Source organism: Copidosoma floridanum, unplaced genomic scaffold, assembly GCF_036245765.1.
Source record: "Copidosoma floridanum isolate Cflo_tuat_1 unplaced genomic scaffold, Cflo_Japanese_pri ptg000007l, whole genome shotgun sequence".
Classification (NCBI taxonomy): domain Eukaryota; kingdom Metazoa; phylum Arthropoda; class Insecta; order Hymenoptera; family Encyrtidae; genus Copidosoma; species Copidosoma floridanum.
In genome coordinates, this window is record NW_028321884.1 from 8395001 (window position 1) to 8417500 (window position 22500).

Genomic DNA, 22500 nt, shown 5'->3' on the forward strand with positions numbered 1-22500 from the left:
GCGACTGTGCCATTTTCATTAAAAAATTTAAGGGCATATACTTAAGAAATTGCCGTGACTTGATCATTGTTGGCGGAATATAACTTAATCCGCGCACGCGCAAAAATAAACATTAATTCCACGCGTGTGGAATAATATGCGCTCTGTCCGGTGAAAAAACAAATAAAAAGGATGAAAAAAAAGAAGCCAGCTCTCGACTCACCGGAGGACAAACTCCGGTGTATATATAGGCACCAGAGGCATCAGAGTTAAGTTCCTGCTGGCGCTCATGCGAGCGAGCCGAGGCCAAGGCCCCCGGGCTTTTTCCCCACGTCCATGCCTATATACGTATACATACGTGTATATATGTGCGGCACAGCGCGCATAAGTGCGCTCATACGATATTATATATTATCCTCGTATATACATCCATCCAGCGGTGTATATATAAATGTGGACTGTAAACGCGCGCCCCCACCTACGAATAATAGATTCGTGGTGCATAATTATTATTATTATTATTATTGTTATGTCGGGCACTTTTTGCGTATACTCTCGCGCATTGCAAGAGACATCTCTCGATTTATGGGTATATATAATACTTGACACGGGATAGGCTATACATTCACGAGAAGACGTGCATCGCCTTCGCGGAATGCTAACTGCGCTGGTGTATGCATAATATCGGATGCGCATTGCATTTGATTGAGATGTATCCTGTGTGTGGAGTGGGTACATGCGGTGTAGGGGGAGTGTCGTCAGAGCACGATGCGCAAGGAGCGATTAAAATTACCCAATCCTCCGGAGGATTTGATTTACATTGGAGCACCATTGCAGATGTAACTCGGGTCGATGGTGTGTACATATAGGTACCTACATATCATACTAATACCGCTCCGTTTGATCACGGGAAATCAGATTTCACCCGCGTGTTATTAATCACAAAGGAGCAAAGGGAAGGGGTATATGGTATGTAAATTTTCCGAGTGCAGAGTACGTGCACGTAAGCAAGCACCAGCTTTCCATCCGTTTGAGATGGGGGAAGCAAAACCGCGAGAGGAAAATATTACAATATTCGTATGTATAATTATATACCGATACAAAAGTTTAAAGAACACTCGGGAGTATCCGTCATCGTGAAGCACACCACCGCCAACTTCATCATCTTTGCAGGCAGTGGTTTTTTAAGTAGTAGCGACGATACATTATACTTTCAAAGTACAATTGGACAAACGCCAGCATCACCGTCGCTTGTGTATTGTATATAATTACGCTCGAACGCGTATAATATACGCGGTAGGTGTACACTTGAGGATTCAGCCACGTGTTTCGAGTGCAAATGAAAGTCTCGTTCGTTAATCGAATCGACAATAGGCAAGATCCATACCTATGCTCGGGTAGTTTCTTCTCTCTTCGAACCGCACACCACTTGCCGCGTATACGTTACCATGTAATTGTCGTTCTTCAATCTGTTACATGAGTTGATGGCACTCGAGATCATTGTACTTGTAAAAGTGTGGCAATAAAAGGTGGCACACCTGCACTCAAACGTGTAATGTGTTACACGGAGATAAAAGAGAAATCACATCGTCATATCGAGCCTTTGCAATGAGATTACTCGTCACACGTACCTAATAGTACAAATAATATCTTACTGCAAAATCTCTCCGAATGTGAGCTTTTGGGCATCATTGAATTACATGGAAAGTGTTATTGTAATTTACTTTGATAAATACTTACAATTGCTATGGTGTACCTACCATTAATTTTTTATCCTTTATTGTTTTTTCGTTACGTCAAATGTTCATTCGAGCTAAGATCATGAGAATTACATATTTATGATGTGGAATGTGGCGCAAGTCGTGTTCGTCGTTACATAAAGCCATGACTGAGTCTTTAACGATATGTAAAAAAACATACATTTTTAAATCAACAAAGACACTCGCGTAATCCAATTACCGAACTAATTGCACAACAAATTCTGGTGGTGAGAAAATAAGTGAAGGAAGTAAAAAAAAAAAAAAAAAGAAAAGTACCGTTGTCAGCACCACAATACACCATTATGATTTTACAAGGATGTAGATATGCCAAAAAAAAAAAAAAAAAAAAAAAATGGTCGGCAGTTCGGCTGATCCCAAGCCTCGGAAAACTCTAATCCTCGATCATTCCGGCGCTTATATATATGTACTTACTCGGCAGAGGAAAAGATGCGCATAAATAGCTGCGATGATAATTCAGGCTGTGCACCTCGTCGCGCTAATTCACATTAACGGGGCGATTATTCACGCCGCGTCCCAGTTCCGTGTACTTACGTGTGTGCATATACATACAATATATAAATACGCGAGGTAACTGCTACTTGCGAGCGCACATTATATATATTTATAAAGTCGTCAACTTTGGCAGTTGAGGCATTAGATGTATTTTGTACACGTGCACAATGCATTATTACTTACTTCCAATGTTTTTCCATTCGATGCGCGAAAAAAAAGAAGGGGCCGAGAGCTTCTCATTTTCCTATATCCATACGATTCATTATTTCCTGTTCAACGAGCTAATATACAACGTTTTGGGGGGGGGGGGGGAATGGTCGCATTTTATTCTATTTTCCACTCATTTTTCCCGGGTAAAAAACTTTCTCCGGCATCCCCCCTCCGTTGACGAGGAAATTTCCCGCGACGCGACAGTAATGGGTATACACGTACGAAGCCGCGGAAGATAATTGTGGGGAAGTCGTTGAATCGCGGCGATAGAGAGCCACGGAAGAAGGGGGAGAAAGAGCCATTGTGCGAACGAAGCGTCGCCGTCGCGATATCTCTCTTAGCCGGACTTTTTCCTTACCTTCTTCCTCCCCTCGCTCCGCTAATGCCTCTACACACCGCGGAAAAGCGGCGGAATCCTCGAGGAATCCGCTCGTGATTTACGCGACATCTTCCTCCTCCCTTGGAATAATTGCCGCTCGGCTTGTCTTCGTTTCTCCCTATTTTTCTCCTCCTTCTCCTTCCTCTCACTCTTTGCTTTCCCCCCCCCCCTTCGGCCCGATAAACTTCTCCATTAGGGAACTTGTGGCATTTTTCTTTTTTTGTTTTTTCCACTCTCCGTGGTTCCTCGTAAAATGTTTGTAATTAAATTGACGTGCCTACAGCTCTCGCGCACCTGAACGTTTTCCTTTTGCCGCGTTGTGCGACGTCACTTTTCCAAAGGTTTGAAAAAAAAAAAAAAAAAAAAAAAAAAAAAAAAAAAAAAAAAAAAAAAAAAAAGTGAAGCAACCACGCGCACATCAACATTATCCTCTAAATTTACCATCCGAAAACACGTCCGATGTTTTCGACATCATCCTCCCCCGCACTCGGAACCAACAATCAACGCGCGTTGCATCGGAAGAGGCTAAAAAAAGGCCCGCCGCGTTGGCGTCTCTCTTTTCCGACGCAAGTACAAGAGTTATATATTTATATATAAAAGCCCGGCCGTCTCTCGTCGAACTTCAAGGTCTCGATCATCTCTGGTAGCGCCTATACATATACATTACATACATACACACGTAGCGACAGCAGAAAGCGCCTCCTGTTCATCATCACCGTAGTCGTCTTCTCTTTTCCGTCTCGTCAAAAAGCTAAAACACCAGCAACACATGTGCGTACTTAAAATATATTATATACGTGCACGCGTAGGCGTCGACGACCATATGGCTGACATGCTCGACGCGCTCTGTGCTGTGTTTGTTTAGTCTCATCCTCGCATATATGTAAAAGCGAACACTAGAGTACATATAGCACGATGTACCCTATGGCGTGCGCGTATGGTTATTTTAGGTGATGGGTGCAATGTGTGTGTGTTGCGCGTGGGTGCAGTATATATACGTACATGTGACGTATACAGAGTGTATATTTATTGTGTATATGCACAGTTGTGTTGCGACGCTGGTATAACATATGGGCAGGATGGCATATACCTTATATATACATACGGTTGGCTCGATACAAGGTCTGGGTCTCTGCAACTGTACAGTGCAATATTATTATCATATTCGTGTGCTTTTGCAAGGGATGGTGATTCAACGATGTGATGCTTGAAAATTCGCTTGGCAACGTGAAATTGAACGAAATAATGACGAGTTAGCAACGCCAAAGTATTCTTACTTGTTTTTTTAGTTTGATAATATTTTTTTTATCAAGGTGATGTCAAAAGATGTTTTTGTCATTGGGGATTGTCAAATCGTATATGGTTTGACTTAATGGATGCTTCGATGGTACGTCAAGGCTGCCGTTAATAAATTTCGCACTCCTTGCAATCAAAATCAAACCGGAGAGAAAAAAATTTCTCCCATCGATCACATCGAAATGACACACCAAGTGGCAGGTGCTTAATTTTTTCAAACTCCCATTGCGTATTTGGATGTATATATTATTAACATATACGAGGTTGTTGCGCAACGCCATGGCTATACCATTGAATTTCACTCGCGACTGTTGGCTTTGTTATTTTGCACGATATAATCATGAGAATGTGTAATAACTTTGCGAGCAATTGATGCACGTTAGTGTGCCTATTAATGATATTTTTCTTCCATATACACATAAACCGCGTAAGTACATAACAATATACACTATAACAACATTACACGTGCTCATTTTCCGGCTTGTATAGGATAGCTGATGCATGATGCCCTGCACTGGCGTACAAAACCATTGTATAATGCTCTGCTGCGAGGTATTTTTATACTCCACTTGGGCACTTTATTTGCTAATATTAAAGCCCGTGCTCGTCGTGGTGTCCCGCATCGGGATCTATAAATATACATATAGTTGCGTGTGTACCACATGAGTATACATACCGGTGCAAAATGTATCAAAGGACGCCGCGGTTACCCAAGTAAGATTTCCTCTAACGCGCAGTAGCCAGGATGCGCAGGGCCGTGCGACATCGTTCCCTCGCGCGTTATTCTTTCTTCTTCCTCCCGTGGTAAGTTTGAAAAGACGTCGCGTACAAGCGCGAGAGGCGTCGTTCCGCGCGATATCCTCTTCTCCTTTTTCCATCGCGCGTATATACACACGCGGGGCGCAACAACCGCGCGGAAGAGAGAGAGAGAGACGGGGAGCTCGCGTGCATCCGCGGAGCGACAATGTATCTCGCAAGAGTGCATGGGTGCCCCTACCGGTGCTGGGGCTACCGCTCTATAAGTACCCGTCGCTCGTTTCACCAAGTGCAGGGTAATTAGTCCGGCTCGTCGTTCGCGGATTCAGATTATCGGATATGCCTCTACGGGTGTATATACCTACCGTTTTTGTTGCTGTTACTGTTGCAGGTAAGAAGAATTAAGAGGAGGAGAATCAAGCAGCTATACATATATACATACATATATATATATATTTGCACGCCTCGTCTTATCCTCCCGTGTGTCTCTGTATAAAGGCGCGGGGTATCTTTCTCCTCCGTTCGTCTGATCCAAGATTAGAGCTATGGCCGAGGTAATACGGCATCCTTATGAAACAGTTGTTGTACTCGACGTCTTCTTCCTCTTCTCCTCGTTGTTTTCAAGCTCGATCGACTTTTGGTATGATGTAAACAATTTCTGTGCGATTAATATTATATACGCAGGGGCTCTCTGCGAAGGCAAACGTTATACAGTTTCCAGTATCCAAATTGCAGGTACCGCAGTAGGAACCTCTTTCTTTCTCATCAATAATTGTCCATTTTTCAAGATGAGTTTAATCATTTTGCGAATAAATGATCCAACAGCATCGCGTCTCGGTCCCACTATTGTTTTTTATAAGTATATAGGGCTTTGATCACCTTTTCAACGTGTATAGGGAGAACTACTCCTAAAATGATTGCAATCAACGAGCGCTTGAAATCAAAGCCTTTCACTTCAAGATGACTTCAAATCTGTAGCACATGGTATATGTTGTAACAATCGAGGTAACAATGAAATTCGTATACATGCCCATTGACTAACTGGCCGCTGAAACAGTTATCGCGCGCTCGCGGCATCCCCGTCATTAATACATCAGATCTGCAGTGATGAGCGTATATTAATTTTTATTATATATCATACGGGGGAAGGTAAAACAACCAGCAGCTCTGAGAGTCGCGTGTAGGTATAATATAATTGTAGTATACATCGCGTCGATTTGAGACAAGAAGCGAGCGCGAAACGTACCACCTCAGCGGGAGAGCGCGGTAGCAACGGCATGGAAAAAAAGGAGGGGGGGGGAGGACCAATTTGGCGCTTCCCTTGCATCGCTCTTGTATATACTATACGTGAGAAAGGGAGGAGAGAGAGGAAGAAGCGTGACGATCGGATAGAAGCGTGTCGGATGCCCCCCCGTGTACCTGCGGATGATTCTCTCTCCTCGGGTTGTGTTGCAGGGGCTTGTAAAATAAGCGGGCGCTCGAGTTCAAACGGACCCCTCCCCCCCCTTTCGTATACATGCACGCGGGGAACGAGAGAAATCATGTAGCCTCCTTATATATGACGCCTCGTGGTCTCTCGCGTATAAATACGCGGATTTGAGTTTAATAGCGAGGCACTGCTGCGTGAAACTCGGCTGCGTTGTCTTGATGGACTGTTTCCTTTTTTCTTCTTTTTCTTCTTTTTCTTCTTTTTCTTTTAGAAAAAATAATTTTTAAAAACCAGGAGAACACAAATCTCTGCTACCAGCTAAGCTGTACAGTTTTCTGATCTGATGAGGTGTTTGGTTGTGGTTTTTTTTTTTTTTTTTTTTTTTTGCAAAATCAATGGATTTTAATCCCCTCGTCGTCAGCTCGAAATACCTTCGAAGACGAAGTCGAAAAATATTAAGAAGCAAAACTGCCAATCAATGAAACCTACCTGAAGCGATCATTATCTCGGAGGATCCCCGAATCCCCGTACCATGATCAACTTGTTTTTTTTTTGTTTTTTTTTTTTTCACAAAAATATTGCAAGTATGTACTCGTGGAAAAACAAAAAAACAAAAAAAAAAAAAGTATGGAGTTGAGCGCGCGAATCGAGGCATTCCATGCATATTGATAATACGTAGGTACGCGGCCGAGGTTGCATATACATACAAAAACGAGATCTATAGATCGTGCAGGAGAAGCGCAGTAGTCGCGGTCGTTATGGTAGTAGGAGGAGGAAGGAGGTATAAGGGTATATACGTATGGGAGAAGCGGCATAAAGAGGTGGAGGAGGAGGAGGAGAGTTATAGTGGTACAACAACGAAGACGACGACGACGACACTAAAGCGTATCTTGGGGAAGAAGAGGCGGAGGAGGCAGCGGAGGAGAGAGGCCATCGCCCTGACCGTGACCTAGCCACCGCGCGTAGAAAGAGAGAAAGAGAGGGCTAGCCGTGCATATGTGGGTATATATGCTCTTTCTCCTGTGCCGAGAAAGATTATATATATATACACGCTCCCGTGGAGACTCGGTGTATATTTATATGCGCGGAACGACTGTAGGGGGTCCCCTTTTTTTTCCCCTGGTACATATGTATGTGCGCGTAGAGGTATTCGCGAGGATTTTCGATCGATAATTTTAATTACGTCTGCTACGGTAGATACGTGAATAACTTTTGGTTCTGCTTTTCACTTTTGTTTTGATTAGTGCTGTAGAAAAATAAAAAAGGGAAAAGTCAGTCGAATTTCCTGTAGCCGATGGAAAAACATCAGATTTCGCGTTACCGATTTTTCACCCGTTCGTACGTTATTTAGGGGGAAACTTTCTACTCGCGTGTTTATGCTCAAAGGACATTAACTCGACCCCCCCCCCGTACTCCATTGCACATTATGATACCGCGGTCGTTAATCCAAAAGAGCCCGAGAGAAAAGTCGTGCGTCGAATCGAAATCGATAAGTTAAAATCGGCGCAAAACTGAAATGGTAATTGATTGAAAATAAATTAAGTATATCATCGGTAAATAAGGAAACACATTGCGTACCAATAATAATATATACATATATATGGTGATACGATGGAAAACTGGTAGCTGCAGTCGTAAATAACGATCGTTATGGAATGCATTCCGCGAGTTATCATCCATATGATTCGTTACGATCGTTTCATCAACCATTATTACATTTGCTATCGTTGATAATGCCGGTACGTTTGAACGAAAATTCAATTAACTCGAGAGCAATTTAAACGATATTGTAATAAATATACACTCCGAGAAACTCCCCGTGCAAGTAAAGCACCTATATATATAATGCTTAACGTACGAAACGTCTACAGAGCCCATCGTGAAATGACCAACAACAGCAGTAGCAGCATCAAAACGAGGGTTCATTCAACTCTCGCAAACAAACGTACCTAACATCAAACGAGAGCCCATCGACAGTGCGCATGTATATATACTTACCTATTACAGCAGAACAGTTTTATAGACAGAAACTCGCACGCATAATGGGGCAAACGACACACACACACGAAATGTTAATGACCGAGTCGTGCCGGCCTTTCTCTCAAGCCGGTCCACATTATAAATTCCTGGGCGGCGCGCTTGTAATCGGTCGACGCTCGACGCCGGTGTGTGTATACAGATAGGTATACTAGTCCCAGTCGATCCAGTTCTCCTGCCCACCCCCTCGACGCGAACGAATCTTTATACCTACGCGTGCCCTCGCCCGTGTATGTACATACGTGTGCATGGAATACGGTAGCAGCAGCCTCTGTATCAATAACGATCGCGCCGGTATAAATCGTTATCGAGAGAGAGAGAGAGAAAGAGCTCCCTCCCTCGCCGCTGATTTTTTTTTTTTTTTTTTCGAAGGGGAGTGATCCAGCACCACCATCCTGTGGTGTTATTATGTCACATTGTATATTATATACGTTTTACCTCTTTCACAATAAGTTACGCGTTGGACGTAGAATCGATTTATCTGTGGGTAATTGTAGTCCTTGCGCGTACAATATTTTACACGGCAAAGGTGTTTCGTTCGGGGGTGTGTGTTCCTTGCGACAAAAAAGGGGAGTAGCAAAACTCTCGATCTCATATCACACGTGTACACACACATAATATATTATATGCGCTGCTGTTTGCGTAATTCCGGATTCAAATCGGTACGTATACTTGGGCATTATCGTACCGATACACAAAAGTAACTCAATTTGATGTATATATATTTTGTACCGTATACGTTGTTGAAAATACAAACCTATAAATCAATAAAAAAAAAAAAAAAAAAAATCGGTATTCCTCGTTTTCGGTCCTCCGGAGAGGACTGGGGAGATAAGCCCCCGCGCAAGCGTATAGGTACATGGAGTTGGTTTCATTGTGCGTGATGGCTATCATGCGCGGTGTATATATGTGGAGGGCGCGTCTAGTAGGTATATACATATATGTATAATATGGTTGAGGCACTGGAAGGAGAATGAGGAAGGAGGGCAAAAAGCCGATCACGGAAGCAGCGGCCCACGCGCCGATCGCAACGAGCGCACGTGCGGTGCGTGCAACTCGGGGTCTTTTGTTCGTTATTTATACTCCATAGAGGAGACTCGAGAGTGAGGGTGTGCGTGGTGTAGTACAGGCGGGTGGAGTGGCCGGTATATATACCTACACCACTGCTAATGATAAACGTCCTCTTCGTTAGTCTTGTTTACGCCTCCTCCTCCTCCTCCTCCTTCCACGCACACGCGTACGCAGGCCGGTATAATATTCTATTAGCCGGGCTTCTACATATTATTGTCCGCGCGTATGAGTTGGTACATGTCCGATAGGAGACTTCCTTCGCGGAAAATTCATTTCGTGCCACGAGCGCGCGGGCACAGGATATATACAACGATTATGGGAAATGGCTGCACCGCGCGCACGAGAGTAGGTATATGCACGGGATAATATACATATATACAAATACACTTGAATTACGCAGGTACCCTCTCTCTCTCTCTCTCTCTCTGTGCGAGCAATTGTTGGAGGGCCGTTGGGTTGATTATTTCCTCGTTCGGTTAGCCGTTCGATCGATCGCTTATAGATCGATCGGCATCGTCGTAATGGAAAATTACGCGTGGAATTGATCAAATTTGTACGTGACATCCGTAAATTGTGGTCTCGGGCACGCGAGCCTTTCGTTTTCTCGAGCAATCGTGTGGGATCATTTAAGCTGGAGAAATGTTTTCAATCAAAATTACTTTGTATAGTTATCGTTATGCATTTTCATGGTTCGATCTGCAGCCGATGCTTCTGTAAGTACACCCACAAGTTTGATGGGACGGTATTATATTGCAATATGCACGTATTGGGCTCGTTGAGAGTCTTTAAGTACTCCTAAGTGATATTACCGTGTTATAAAGAGGAGCTTGTACTTATTTGATATGGCTCGTTTGGTCGAGAGGCAGGCTCGCTACTACCACGTGCCCTCTGTGCTTCGAGTCTTGATCTCTTCTACCTAACGTCGTTGCATACGTGGTGTGAACTAGGTGTAACAAAGGGTTATTATGGCCCAATACTACATTGATACAAACGAAATAAAGATAACTGTCCCCCGCAGTCCACTTTATCCGTATTTAAAAAAAATGGTTTTAGTGAATTATATTAGCAAGATGACAAGCGATCCATTTAAATTGACGGTTAATGAAATAAACGTTAAATAATTTAAAAAAGAAATGGTATTGTTTGTTTATTTATTTATTACACCAAGAAAAGTAAATTGTATCGATGTACGTTTCGAGTAATTTCATTATTGCAGTAAAAACAATTACCGTAGCGCGGAATGACAAAAATTTCTCGTGACTCGAGTCGATCCGTACTTTCCTTGTAAAAATTATAGCAATATTTCTCCGTGCATCTCGATGCATAGAAACGGCCTCAAAGTCCCTTTTTTTAAACCAACTTCCCTACGCTCCACGGTCATCATCACCATCCAGATCACTTCCTGAGAATTACTGTATATACTGGATCCTCGGCTCACTAATCCACGAATCAATCACAATGCCCATATTGTATAGGAAAAAAAAAAAAAAAAAAAAAAAAAAAAAAAAAAAAAAACGGTTCGACGGGCGATGCCAATCTCGCGACACGTACACCTTCTTTACTCTCGGGCTCACCAAGATGGATGTGTCATGTACATATATACGCACTGCAGGTATATTACAATACGCGGGCGATAGAACGGTGCCGCGTAACATATGAGGAGCTCAATATTCAGATCGGAAGCGTTAATGCGCTTATTTGTACACATACCTACGTCTGGGGAAAAGTGGGCCCCGGGTATTACGCGCTCCCCGTTTCTTATCTGCCGCCGGTACATAAACGTATACAGTCGTGGGGCAGCCGATTTATCGTCGACGATTCTTAGTCCCCCCCCCCCTTATTTTTTTTTGTCGCGTGTCCTTTGATTTATCTCGCGCGGCTGCTGTGTGTTTTTGCGGACTACCGCTATATAGTATAGTTTATTTGCTTTTCCATCGACTTTTGTCTGTGTCTGTGACGGCTTATGGGCATTACAAGCGGTTCCTTCTTTTTTCTTATTTGATACGCAGTGGGTTATAAATATTATTTCTGCTGCAGGGTTAGTGTCACGTCGTGAGTATACACTTTGATAAAATCAACACGTTTGCGTACCTATCTTTACTTTTTTTTTTTTTTTTTTTTACAAGTTCACTAAAATACGTTTTACGTTTTACGTTTCGTTGCAATAGGAAATGGTTTTCAGTCGAAATCTAATTGTTTTCATTTTCTGTTTCAGGTGAGGATCATCAGACGACGTCGTCACTGGGCCACAATGTCACAAACAGCCAACGTAAGCTCGGTCCTCGTACATATTCATGCAATTGAAACAAAAAATCTCACACGTACTCGCGTCGTTAGATACCTTGTGTAAAACCTGTGGGAGGAAAAAAAAACTAGTTTTTTTTTTAATTTTTCACAATACCGCTCCGTAGATTCTGGATCGCAAGGCATCCTGACACAGTTTTTCCTTTCCTTGCCGCGGGTGGTGATAAAACCACGGGACATCAAACGGCGATGGGAGGACCGTTTTACGCTCGGCCGATCGAAGGGGAGGGAAAAAACGATGAACAAACTCGTAAAACCATGTCCCCGAGAGAGGAGAAACAACAATAATTCGCGTCCCCGTTTGCCGTTATAAAAGGGCGTCCTTGGCGTAATTGATCGATTCTTTGAAAAATCGTTCGCCGAATCCCAGTGAACCGTTAAAGGAGTCTGCGCGGTTATTGTTTTTTTTTTTTTTTTTTTTATTTTAACTGCCTATTGTCGGTTTCGAGTGTCTTGTCGTCTTTTTTTTTTCATTCATGTTCTGGTGTGGTATTACGTAGCCATAAGATATAACGGTTCGTTGGATCGCGATTGACAGAGAAAGAGAGGAAAAAAAGAACCTAAAACTGTCTCGAATAGGACTACCTTGTGCCCATACCTATTCGAGATATTTTGACCGGAGATGGAAGGATTGAGATTTTAATGAAACCTGGGAGACACGAATGTGAGTGTTGTTTTTTTATTTATGAATAATCCGGTTTGACAACGAGATTGAATCACATCGGGGATGCGTGATAGATGAGGCTGGAGTTATTATCATGCAGATGTAATTATACGTTCCATCCGTTATATACACCTATACGTGATGTACACGCCTAAAAATACGCCACTCGAAACAAACTGTTGAATCAACTTGAACTCCACACTTGAAGTGTGTGCTACAGTGGAGTCAACTGCACCATACACGTCAACTGCTATAGCTGTACATCTTTTCAGATAATTTTTTTTCTTCAAAAAAACACAAAACCAGACATCGTGTATAAGAACCAACGTCTTTCGCTGTAGCAAATTGAATCAATGCGCTCACTAAATGCTGGTACTAAGTAGTATATATATCCGTTTGGCGCTCGCGAAAATCGCGTAAATAACGTGTAATTTATTTTTATCGCCCCCAAGTAAGTGTATGTATAAGTATATATTATGCGCTCTCGTCGCATTATTATCGTGCACGCGGTGTTATTGCCCCGGTGTGTATAATCTCGGGCAAAGTTTATGCCCCGGCGCAACAATAACAAAAACAACAACAACAACAACAACAACAACGATAATAAAAATATAACCTTTTGGTAAATCATACCTGTAGTATACATGCACTCGCTCGAGAGACGATGATGATGATTTTTCGGCGAGTGGTTCTGCCGCGCCTTTTAATTCCGGGGTACTTGCCGCCCTCCCCACCCCCGCCTCTCTCGTTCTTTCCTTCTCCGCTGCGGCGTCATTATACTCGGACCTATAAATTTAATGATATTTCAGCGCGAGCTATACACACACTCATACCCGTTGCAGTTGCACCAGACTTTTGCTTTTGTTTTCGAGAGAGAGAGAGAAAGAGAGGGAGGGTGGTGCGGGTGGGCTCTTACTTCTTGGGTGTACTTATCGGTGAATTACGAGCTAATGAAATTGCAAATCGTACCTCTCCGGCGCGCGTATTTCCTCTCTCCCTCTCGCCACCCAATTATTTTTTTTTTTCGTTTTTTCTTTTCCCTCGTCGTTCCTTTGGCCAAATTGTTTGTTTTGTTCGTCGTTGGCGTGATTTTTAGAGATCTCAGAGTGGGGTGGGGGGGGGGGAGCTCAAAAATATTTTCCACCATCGATCGATTTTCGCACCGGCCTCTCTTTTCCCTCCACGTGCATGTACATCACATCCACACGCCATACACGCACGCACGCGAGATCGTAAAATTGTATTATCATTTTTACGTATTTAATGCTCACGTCATAAACTCGTTACACGCCTCTGGGCACTGCTGTTACGGAAAACCCGCGCCACACACACACACACATATACAACACGCACCCAGTAAAATAGAATAAACGTTTTATGGACGCGATAATGTACGATATTCGCGTTTGCCCGCGGAGCAATTTCCCCGAGCTGATTTATTAATAACGCGGTGTGTATGCCTCCTCCCCCCTCTCTCTGTACATTTAATTGCTGAAAAAATTTCGACCGCTTCGATCGTCGTGTTACATACTTGGCAAAACGCAGGTGCGATGATTGGCCAGCTAAATGATACATGGTTTCGCGCAACGCGCGTTCACTCGACGAAAATCAAAAGACAAATTTAACGCATCCGTTTACAAATAAATGTGTGCACAAGTCTGGCTAAATTTAACTAGGAAAATATTCACACCCGCGCGCATCGCCGCGGTAACAATGAGCTCGAGCTTTGATGCATAAATATCCGCACCTATGCGCATGTGTATACATCGCGGGACTAATTGAGCCTTCATTTGGCATCACACCCCGATGCTCGTCGAATCTTCTCACCACGAGCAGCAGTTCTATAATACACGCCTACGCGGACAATACAGACGAAAGGTCCCGCAGCAAAAGAAACGGCGCCACCTCAGAACTCATCACCACGTGTAACGCAATAATCTCCCAGCAGACTCCCCCTCCCATCTGAAACTCGTGCTCTCCCGAGAGTGTTGCATTTATTCATTAACGCGGTGATGGTAATAATGAAGGCGGCGTGTAACGCTACTCCTCCGCGGGCAGAAGCAGCAACAACAGTTACCGGTCTATAATTATGCAACCGACTAAACCCGAGACGACGACTATATAGTCGTATCTCTCTCTCTCTCGCGGTTTTTCCGCGACACCGTCGACGACGGCTGCTTCTCTTTCTTTTTTTTTTTTTTTCTCTCCTAGCCGTTTCTGCCCGGAGAGACGGATTTCATTATAACCACTTGCTCCACGGCGGCGGACTCCCCCCGTGACGCTGTGCCGTTGCAAAAGTCGCCTCGGATCATTTCTCGGTGAAGAAAACCCAGAGGAGAATTCTTCCCCGGTACGATTTTTCAGCTCGATCCTTTTTCAATCGAGCTGCCAAGGGAATTTCGTCACGCGACTTTGTCCCATGCGGTCCCTCTCGTGCGTGTGTATAATTTTACCCCTTGGCTCTGGCCCCCCCCTCCTCACCCTCTGTGCATGCCTCGTTACCTCGTTGTTATTGGTGATTCCAAGTACATGTAATGTGGCACTGAAAACAGGGGGGGGGGAAAATAATTCACCGGAGGGAAAAGTGCACGTGACGTGTAGAGGAAAACTCTTGCGTGCGTCGGCAGCAAGAAGACTCTCTTTTGTTCGTAGCTCCCCGTCGTTTTCTTCGCTCGAGCGTCGACAAAGACAACGACGCATTCTCTGTTTTTCCCATGACCGAGCGAATGAATGGAAATTTCGCTTTTGGCTCTCGAAAACACGCGCCGAGTGGCGTTGCAAGCGCCGCCCGTTCAGGGGAAGAGAAGTTTCGCTATTCTCTTGGGTTCGTGTGTATTACGCGTATACCTATATACACCACATACATGCGGGCAAGAGAATCGGCGCTTTCGGAAAGATGTCTATCTCTCCGTGTCTTGCGTCGTGTAGACACGTGTTGCGTTATTTCTTTCTTCTTTTACACCATTATTACTAGCGTTGTCGCGGTTCGTGCTCAACAGGTGTTGGATTATTGCACTCGCCTCGTTTTGGGTCTTGATTATCTGCCCATCTGCTGCTCCCTGTACAGTGTGGATCTCCCATACATTATACATAACTGAGCAAAATCAAGTTTCGAGGAACCAGCTGCTTTCCCACTCGACAAACTATTTGCATACAAAAGAAATCGAATTACTCTTGATCGCATCAATCGTTGAAACTTTGGTAAAAATTTTTTACTTTTTTTCTTTCTTTCTTTCTTTCTTCGAAAAACATTGTGTTCGCGTGTCTGTATCCTCTTTTGATCTCTTGCGTAAAAGATTGATTCCATCGAGTAACGAATTAAAGAGCAAGAGGAGAAAACAAAAAGGAGAGGAGACGTGTAAGGGGGGGGGGGATAAAAAAAGATTGAAAGAATAATGCTTGTCCGCACGCTTGTATGAGTGCGTGTAATTGAGAAAGAGAAAGAGGAGGTGAAAAAGAAGAAGAGCCGAAGGGAAGGGTCGGACACGAGTGTACGCGTGTGGGAGTACAAGGAGCGAAAGGAGAAGGAAAAAAAAAAAAAAAAAAAAAAAAAATGAAAGAGCGAAGGCGGTGTTAAACACGCTGTACGATCGATGGGACCTTGAATTGCTAATTGCGCGCACGAAAGTTTCTTTTTTCTCTTTCTCTCTCTCTTGCCTGCGCCTCTATACTTTGACGGAACTGGGTATTTCAAAGTATCACGCGAGGAAGCCCGGTCCGATCGAGTCGGAAATCGTGGATTTGGACGGCGTAATTTTATCCAATATTTTTCTTTTATACCAGATAACAGAGACGATAAATCAAAGTAGCGATACACTATAAACTTGTGAATACATAATCAATTTTTAATTTCCGATACACACACACGCGCGCCTATTTATAGAGAACAAAAGAATGTGTCCTTTCGGTGAAAAAAAAAAAATTTAATCTCGAATACACGCAGACGTATAAGAGAAAAGAAAGAAAGGAGAGAAAAAAAAAAAAAAGTCAGACCCCCTCGATAAATCCAAGATTCGCCGCGGTCGGAGAGACCGGTCCTCTCGTACAACCTCCCCACCATCTCCCCGTTCCTCCTTTCGCGCGCTCTCTCGAGTTATTATATTATCCCGAAATCCTCGGATCGCCATCTCCGGCTGGTTATTACGTGCACACGCGTGCCGCCAAGATCCACATCTCCCTTGTACACGCCGGCAACAACAAAAAATATAAATTACAGGCACCGGTGAATTTTTAGACCACGGGAGCGTATCGCTACGGTGATGTTTGCGCTTTGCCTTTTGAAACAAAGGAGATCGGCAACAGAGTCATCGTTTGCGTACGAAATTTACACACGCGCGAGATATAGAGAAAATTAAGTAGGCATGATTTTCCGTCTTGTTGTCGCGACGGCACTTCTACCAGTGTCGATTGTTATCGTCTTCTGGTGCAGTACGGTAAACAAGAGAGAGAGAGACCGCGGCGACAGAGTGAAGAACTAGCGCTCGTTCGCGCGAGAAGCCTCCTATTCGTGTCAGTGGGACGTGACGGTATATACACACGTACACGGCTCGTGCGTTAACTCTTCTCCGGGTGAGATGGTCGCGCGCCATCGAGCGAATATCCTAATAAGCACGTAACTGGTGGCTTTCACTCTCTTGTGGTAAAAAATTACTGTACCTGCCTAGGCGATCGGTACCAATAATCACCTCCAGGTATGTTTTTTTTTTTTTTTTTTTTTCTACCAGCGAAAGGATCGTCCAATATTTTTCCAAAATTACGGAGAGAAAAAAAAAATGTCCATTTCGATTTCATCTCACGAGCGCGTCTGGTATTTTTGTCGCAGAGGAATAAATTCCCGGCTCGTTTGCATACGCGCGCAACGACATGATATCTCCCGAAATTAAGCCGGACCCCCTTTGTATACCCTATACATTATTGACGCGCGCGTCCGTAAATAACCGCACGAAAGGAAAAAAAATTCGGCTCATTCACCGCGACTTTTGATCCTTTTGATCTCGCGGAATCGTCCCCAAGTGTACAAACAAGCCCGACCAACCGGGAAGTTTGGGACTCGCGAGAGGAAAACGCGATTGGGATCTCGGTGCTTTTAAGCTAATTGAATTTCCAGAGAAACGATATTACTCGCGTACTAGCTTTCGCTCGACAATCACATTGCAAAAACAAATGTTATAATAAATCGTTATAGCATGATTGCGCGTGTATTTACTTTACCTGATGATCGAGCAATCATTTAATCGAAGCTCACGAAAATTATCATCCGATGGATGATTCGATGAAAGTATGAAATAAATGCCATTAGCGCGTTTACGAGTGTAAGTTAATGTAAGTATCGAGAGATCGGTAAAAACCCCCCGGTTGCGCAACCATTTCATTATGCGGCGATTTAATATTTAATTTTGACGCGCTTTGGAGTATAGGTACATTGCTATTTTATGCAATAACCCTTTCTGGCAAAATGTGCCTAAACGATCTCCCACGAGTACATCGGATCTACATAAAAAAAGCGCAAAATTTTCGTTACTTGCGCAATCCCTCTCTGTGTGTAATTGCATCGGCCAAATTGACATTTTGCTATGGCTCGCGATTAAACTCAACGCGCACTTAATCGTCTATAAAACCATACTACATGAAGAAAAGAAAAAAGAAAAAAAAAACCACATATCTCCATCGTCGCAGAGAGGTAGAAAAAACATCAAAGTTTCTCCAAAGCGCCCGAAGACACCATCCCATTAAAATCAATCTCGAAATTCTTCACGGCCAGAAATAATAATTCGCAATTGCACGTCGCGTATTGGACGGAAAACACTCCTGGTTAATATCGTGCGGTACACACATACGTATCGGGCGAAGGCCGTCGAAAAAGTCAACACCGCCACAGTGCAGTGTAGGCAGAGATATAATATGTACCTATACCTATCACACCTCCACCGCCGAGCATAAATTCGCGCTTACAATTCGCGCGGCTTACCCACTTCGATATGGGCAACTCTCGAGCGGGGCTATAACGGTGCGAGGGACACACACGTGCGCGTGTATACGTATATCTATACTTTTATGTACGCGGCTGCACCTATACACGACGACGAAATACAACGTGTGTACATATAATACACATATATAGGTTTTACGTTATGTTTACAGGAGTAAGTGAGCCGGTCGAGGGCTGGGCGTAGGATGGGCCCGAGCGCAGGAGTTTCCGTGCTCAAGGTGGCGGAAGCAGCAGCAGCAGTGCAGGTCGTCATAGTGGTGTGATCGTCCATCGTGATCGACTGATGCGTCAGCCTGCAGCGGCAAAGCTATAGAAGGAAGAGAAAAAGAATTTAAAAAAAAAAAAAAAAACATATATATATACGTGTTTATCTGGTACACACAAACGGAGCTGCACGACAACGCGAGCGATTGAAACATTGCGCTGAAGCTGAGAGCGAGAGAAGGTGGGGAGGCGGCCGTGGTGGAGACTGAGGAGGATACCATGCCGTCCTCGGCGGAGAGCGCCGCCACCGAGCGGCATAACGACAGGACGGTGAGTTTGGATGTACGTTGATTCACAGTTTTTTTGGTTACCAATTTATTATTACTTGTTATTTAATTTTTAGAGCGAATATTTTTTTTTTTTTTTTTTTTTTCATACGTATGGGTCATTTCACGAAAAGTGTACATCATTTCCAGCCACGGTGGATAAATTAGAACACAATCACCAAGTAAAATCAATTGCCAATCAGTGAATCGGAGGACATATCGGCATAACGTTGCCGTGTCTTAAAAATGTAAAAGAAAAAAAAAAAAAATTCTTTTTCGACCGAAACAATCAAATGAGTATAATTTTTAAATGATGGAAAAAGAAGTAATTAATTTTTTTGTGAAATGTACCCAAGTGCATATACAATCGTTAATGATTGGACCCTAAAATGGTAAAAATTCACGGGTGATATTAACGAACAAACGCGTAAAGCATTTTTTATAAACATTATCATTTATAAACATAAATTTAGCTTGAAAAAATAAAAGAGTAGGTACACGTAACAAATATACTTGCTTCAAAAAAAACGTCCATAACGGCCAACGATAATTAGTGCCTTTCTTAACATTATATGGTACCGATACTCGCAAGCGTGCAGCAAAAAAATAAGGGAAAAAAAGACGGAGAGTTTAAACTGGGATAAAAGAGAGAGAGAGAGAGAGAGAGAGAGAGTTACGTAAAGTGGAAGCAGCCGGAAGAGGAAGACCGCTCCAGCAGGGCCCTTTTGCACCGCGCACGCCGCCGATTGTTTCCAATCGTTTCGATAATTATCCCCGTGTGTAAGTATATATTATAGAGATAGGTATACGATGTACATATTGTACCCGGATCGTGTAATTGCGGGCCTCCCGACTATTTAGAGCCCAATAACTCTCTACTTCGGGACTCGCGTGTCATCTCTCCTTTTTTTTTTTCGGGGCGAGACAACAGCTGCAGCTCTCGCGGTGTTTTACCAAGAGCTTGAAAAATTATATCGAGTTGACGCAGAAACGAGAAGAGAAGAAAAAAAGGCAACTTGCATCTTTAGTTCTTGCATACAGTACGTATCGGCTTACGTACGTGGTAGACCACCACCACATACACAGGACGACGATCCTCGATGCGCAGAGCAGCTATAACATACGGTAAATGTACACCGCGTGTATATAGATACGCCGAGGCGATACGCCGAATTTTCCGCGAGTCTGCTCGCGAACAAAGAGCCGTCCGTCTTCGCCATCACCGGCGAAAAATAATTTAAAAAAAAAAAAAAAAAAAAAAAAAGGGCATCATCATCATCTCCGAGGGTGCGCTCGTGTATTTTCAATATGTACACATGTATACTCACCGTGCAAATGGACACTCTATAGTATACCCTACAAGCTTGTCGAGCCCAGGGCTTTGTTGGTATAGACGTTACAACGGGGCTACAACGTTGGTATGGGTATTTTATTGTACGGGCCTCTTCGCACAGAGAGGACACACACAAGTATAATATAGTCTCTAGAGCCAGCCCCTCCGCGTATATTTAGATTACATCGATCGCATTCCAGAGAACGGCCCGAGGTCGCGAGCGCGCCCCTTCTTATCTCTCTCTCTCTCTCTCGCGAAACCCGCTAAGCGCCCCACCCCCGCGCAACCTTTTGTACATGTGTACCATACCTGTGTGTTGGTATATACAACTTATGCCCGGTTTTATTCGCGCGAGATATCGTGGTTTCCCCGAGAATGGGGCAAATGTGCGGGATCGCCATGATGTGAATGATTTTGTTGTCCAGGTACCGCACGAGCCGCCAAAGTTGAAAACTACTCTGAAAACGCCGCCCAAGCAGGCCACGAATCCCCTGCAGTTCGTCAAAGTCGGGCCATGCTCGCTCTACCGGACGGCCCAGGAGCAGTTGCAAAAGGTCCAGGAGGTCAAGAAGATCAAACAAGAGATCCGGGACGATCCCGAGGATTGGCAGTCCGTGAGTGTATAAAGTTGCTTTTTGTTCGATGATTCAAGAATTTGGTCTCATGCGCGTTTGCCGCACTGCCTACAGAATCTGGACAATTGGAAGAGCAGCAGACGGAAACGACAGGAGCACATAATCGAACGAGTCGTCGAGGTCAAGAAGCTGGAGCTCGAGGAGCACGACAGGCAGCGCAGGCGAAGCAAGACCTTCTCGGAGATGATGGAGGAGCGCGGCAATCGTGGCCGCAAGCTCAGCATCAGCCTCGCCGTTTACAACGAGGAGGACGCCAACGACCTGAGCGACCTGGGCATTGGCACGAGTAGCGGCAAGAGCTCCGTCAGCGGCGACACCCACGACGACACCCACAGCGTACTCGTTAGTTGTCTTTGGATTCTTTTTTTTTTTTTTTTTTTTTTTTTCATCATTTCTTCGACACTTGGTTGATTCATCTTTCTCTTCGTACAGAGCGACAGAGACAGCGAAATCGACAAGAGCCACTCGGACATGGACAATACTGTTCACGAGAACGGCAACGACGCCAACGACAACAGCACGGCCGTGGTTGCTCCAACGACAGCGTCAAATTTGAGCACAGGAGCGTCGGTAACGACAGTGTCAACAGCAGAAGTAACAGCTCCGCTGAAAAAAGAGGTCCTGACCAATGGCCTACAGCACAAGAACGGCCATCAGGAGTACGATTCAGCCACTACAGCCACGACGAGCTCACCCGAGCCCGAGGAGTACACGTACGAGGGTGCCATTCGGGGCTACGTGTCGCGCGTCTCCCAGAACATACCCAGGCGCTCGCTCGTCGACCTCGACGCCAAGCTCGACGGCCGATCGGCCGAGGACAAGGGCAGTGCTGCCGCCACCGCCGCAGTACCGATCGTCAAGGTAGACATACTCAAGCGGCGCGAGGTCTTTGAGAAGACGAGCCTCGTCGAGAACAAGAACAGCCTCAACAACAACAACAGGCTGGACTTTGCCAGTGGCAAGTCGATCAAGGAGCGGCTGTCTATTCTCGAGCGACAAAAGGCGGACAGCGAGGCAATGGAGAAACTCAACAAGAGCCCGAGGCACTCGCTCGACAACCCGAGCGTACGGGAGCGCTTCAAGCTCAACGCCGAGAGCGGCAAGGAGGTGAAGACTCGCGACTTGCTGGCCGAGGAACTCGAGTCGGTGAAGCCGCTCAGGGAGCGACTCTCGAATCTCGAGAAACTTGCAGCTGGCGAACAGTCCTCGAACCCTCAACAACACGCAAACGGCGAGCTCAGTGCCAAGTCGATCAAGGACAGACTAAACTCGCTGGACGCGAGCCGAACAGCCAAGGACGCCGACGGCAAGCGCCCCTCGAATTGTTTCCACGATCAGGTTTGTACTTGTCGCTATCATTATGAGAATATTTGATTTATTGATGAATCGTAATGTTGAAAATTATCAGCAGACGAATAATCGAGCGGAGAACTCGACGCCGAGCGAACGTAGCTCCTCGCCCGACTCTGAGTACCGAGTGCCACGAGCCACCTTCCACCAGAGCCTCGACTCGCTCGACGCTGACGCTTCGAGCGGGCCCGATACGTTCGAGCGCGTCCAGAGTCTCGAGGAGCTGGACTACCAGCAAACCAGCCGGCGCTACCCGGCCTCGACG

General features: G+C 44.7%; 1 protein-coding gene across 1 annotated transcript in view; it reads left to right on the forward strand.

Moving 5' to 3' along the window:
- The window catches only part of smash (smallish), a 131084-nt gene that overhangs the window by 97736 nt on the left and 10848 nt on the right, over positions 1–22500 (forward strand). Inside the window, exons 2-6 of the mRNA XM_089589017.1 lie at positions 18540–18933; positions 20676–20864; positions 20940–21227; positions 21318–22223; positions 22294–22500. The exon at positions 22294–22500 is cut by the window's right edge and continues 288 nt beyond it. Coding sequence (XP_089445143.1) covers positions 18871–18933; positions 20676–20864; positions 20940–21227; positions 21318–22223; positions 22294–22500 — 1653 coding nt within the window. The 5' untranslated portion in view covers positions 18540–18870. The remainder of the gene's footprint in view (positions 1–18539; positions 18934–20675; positions 20865–20939; positions 21228–21317; positions 22224–22293) is intronic.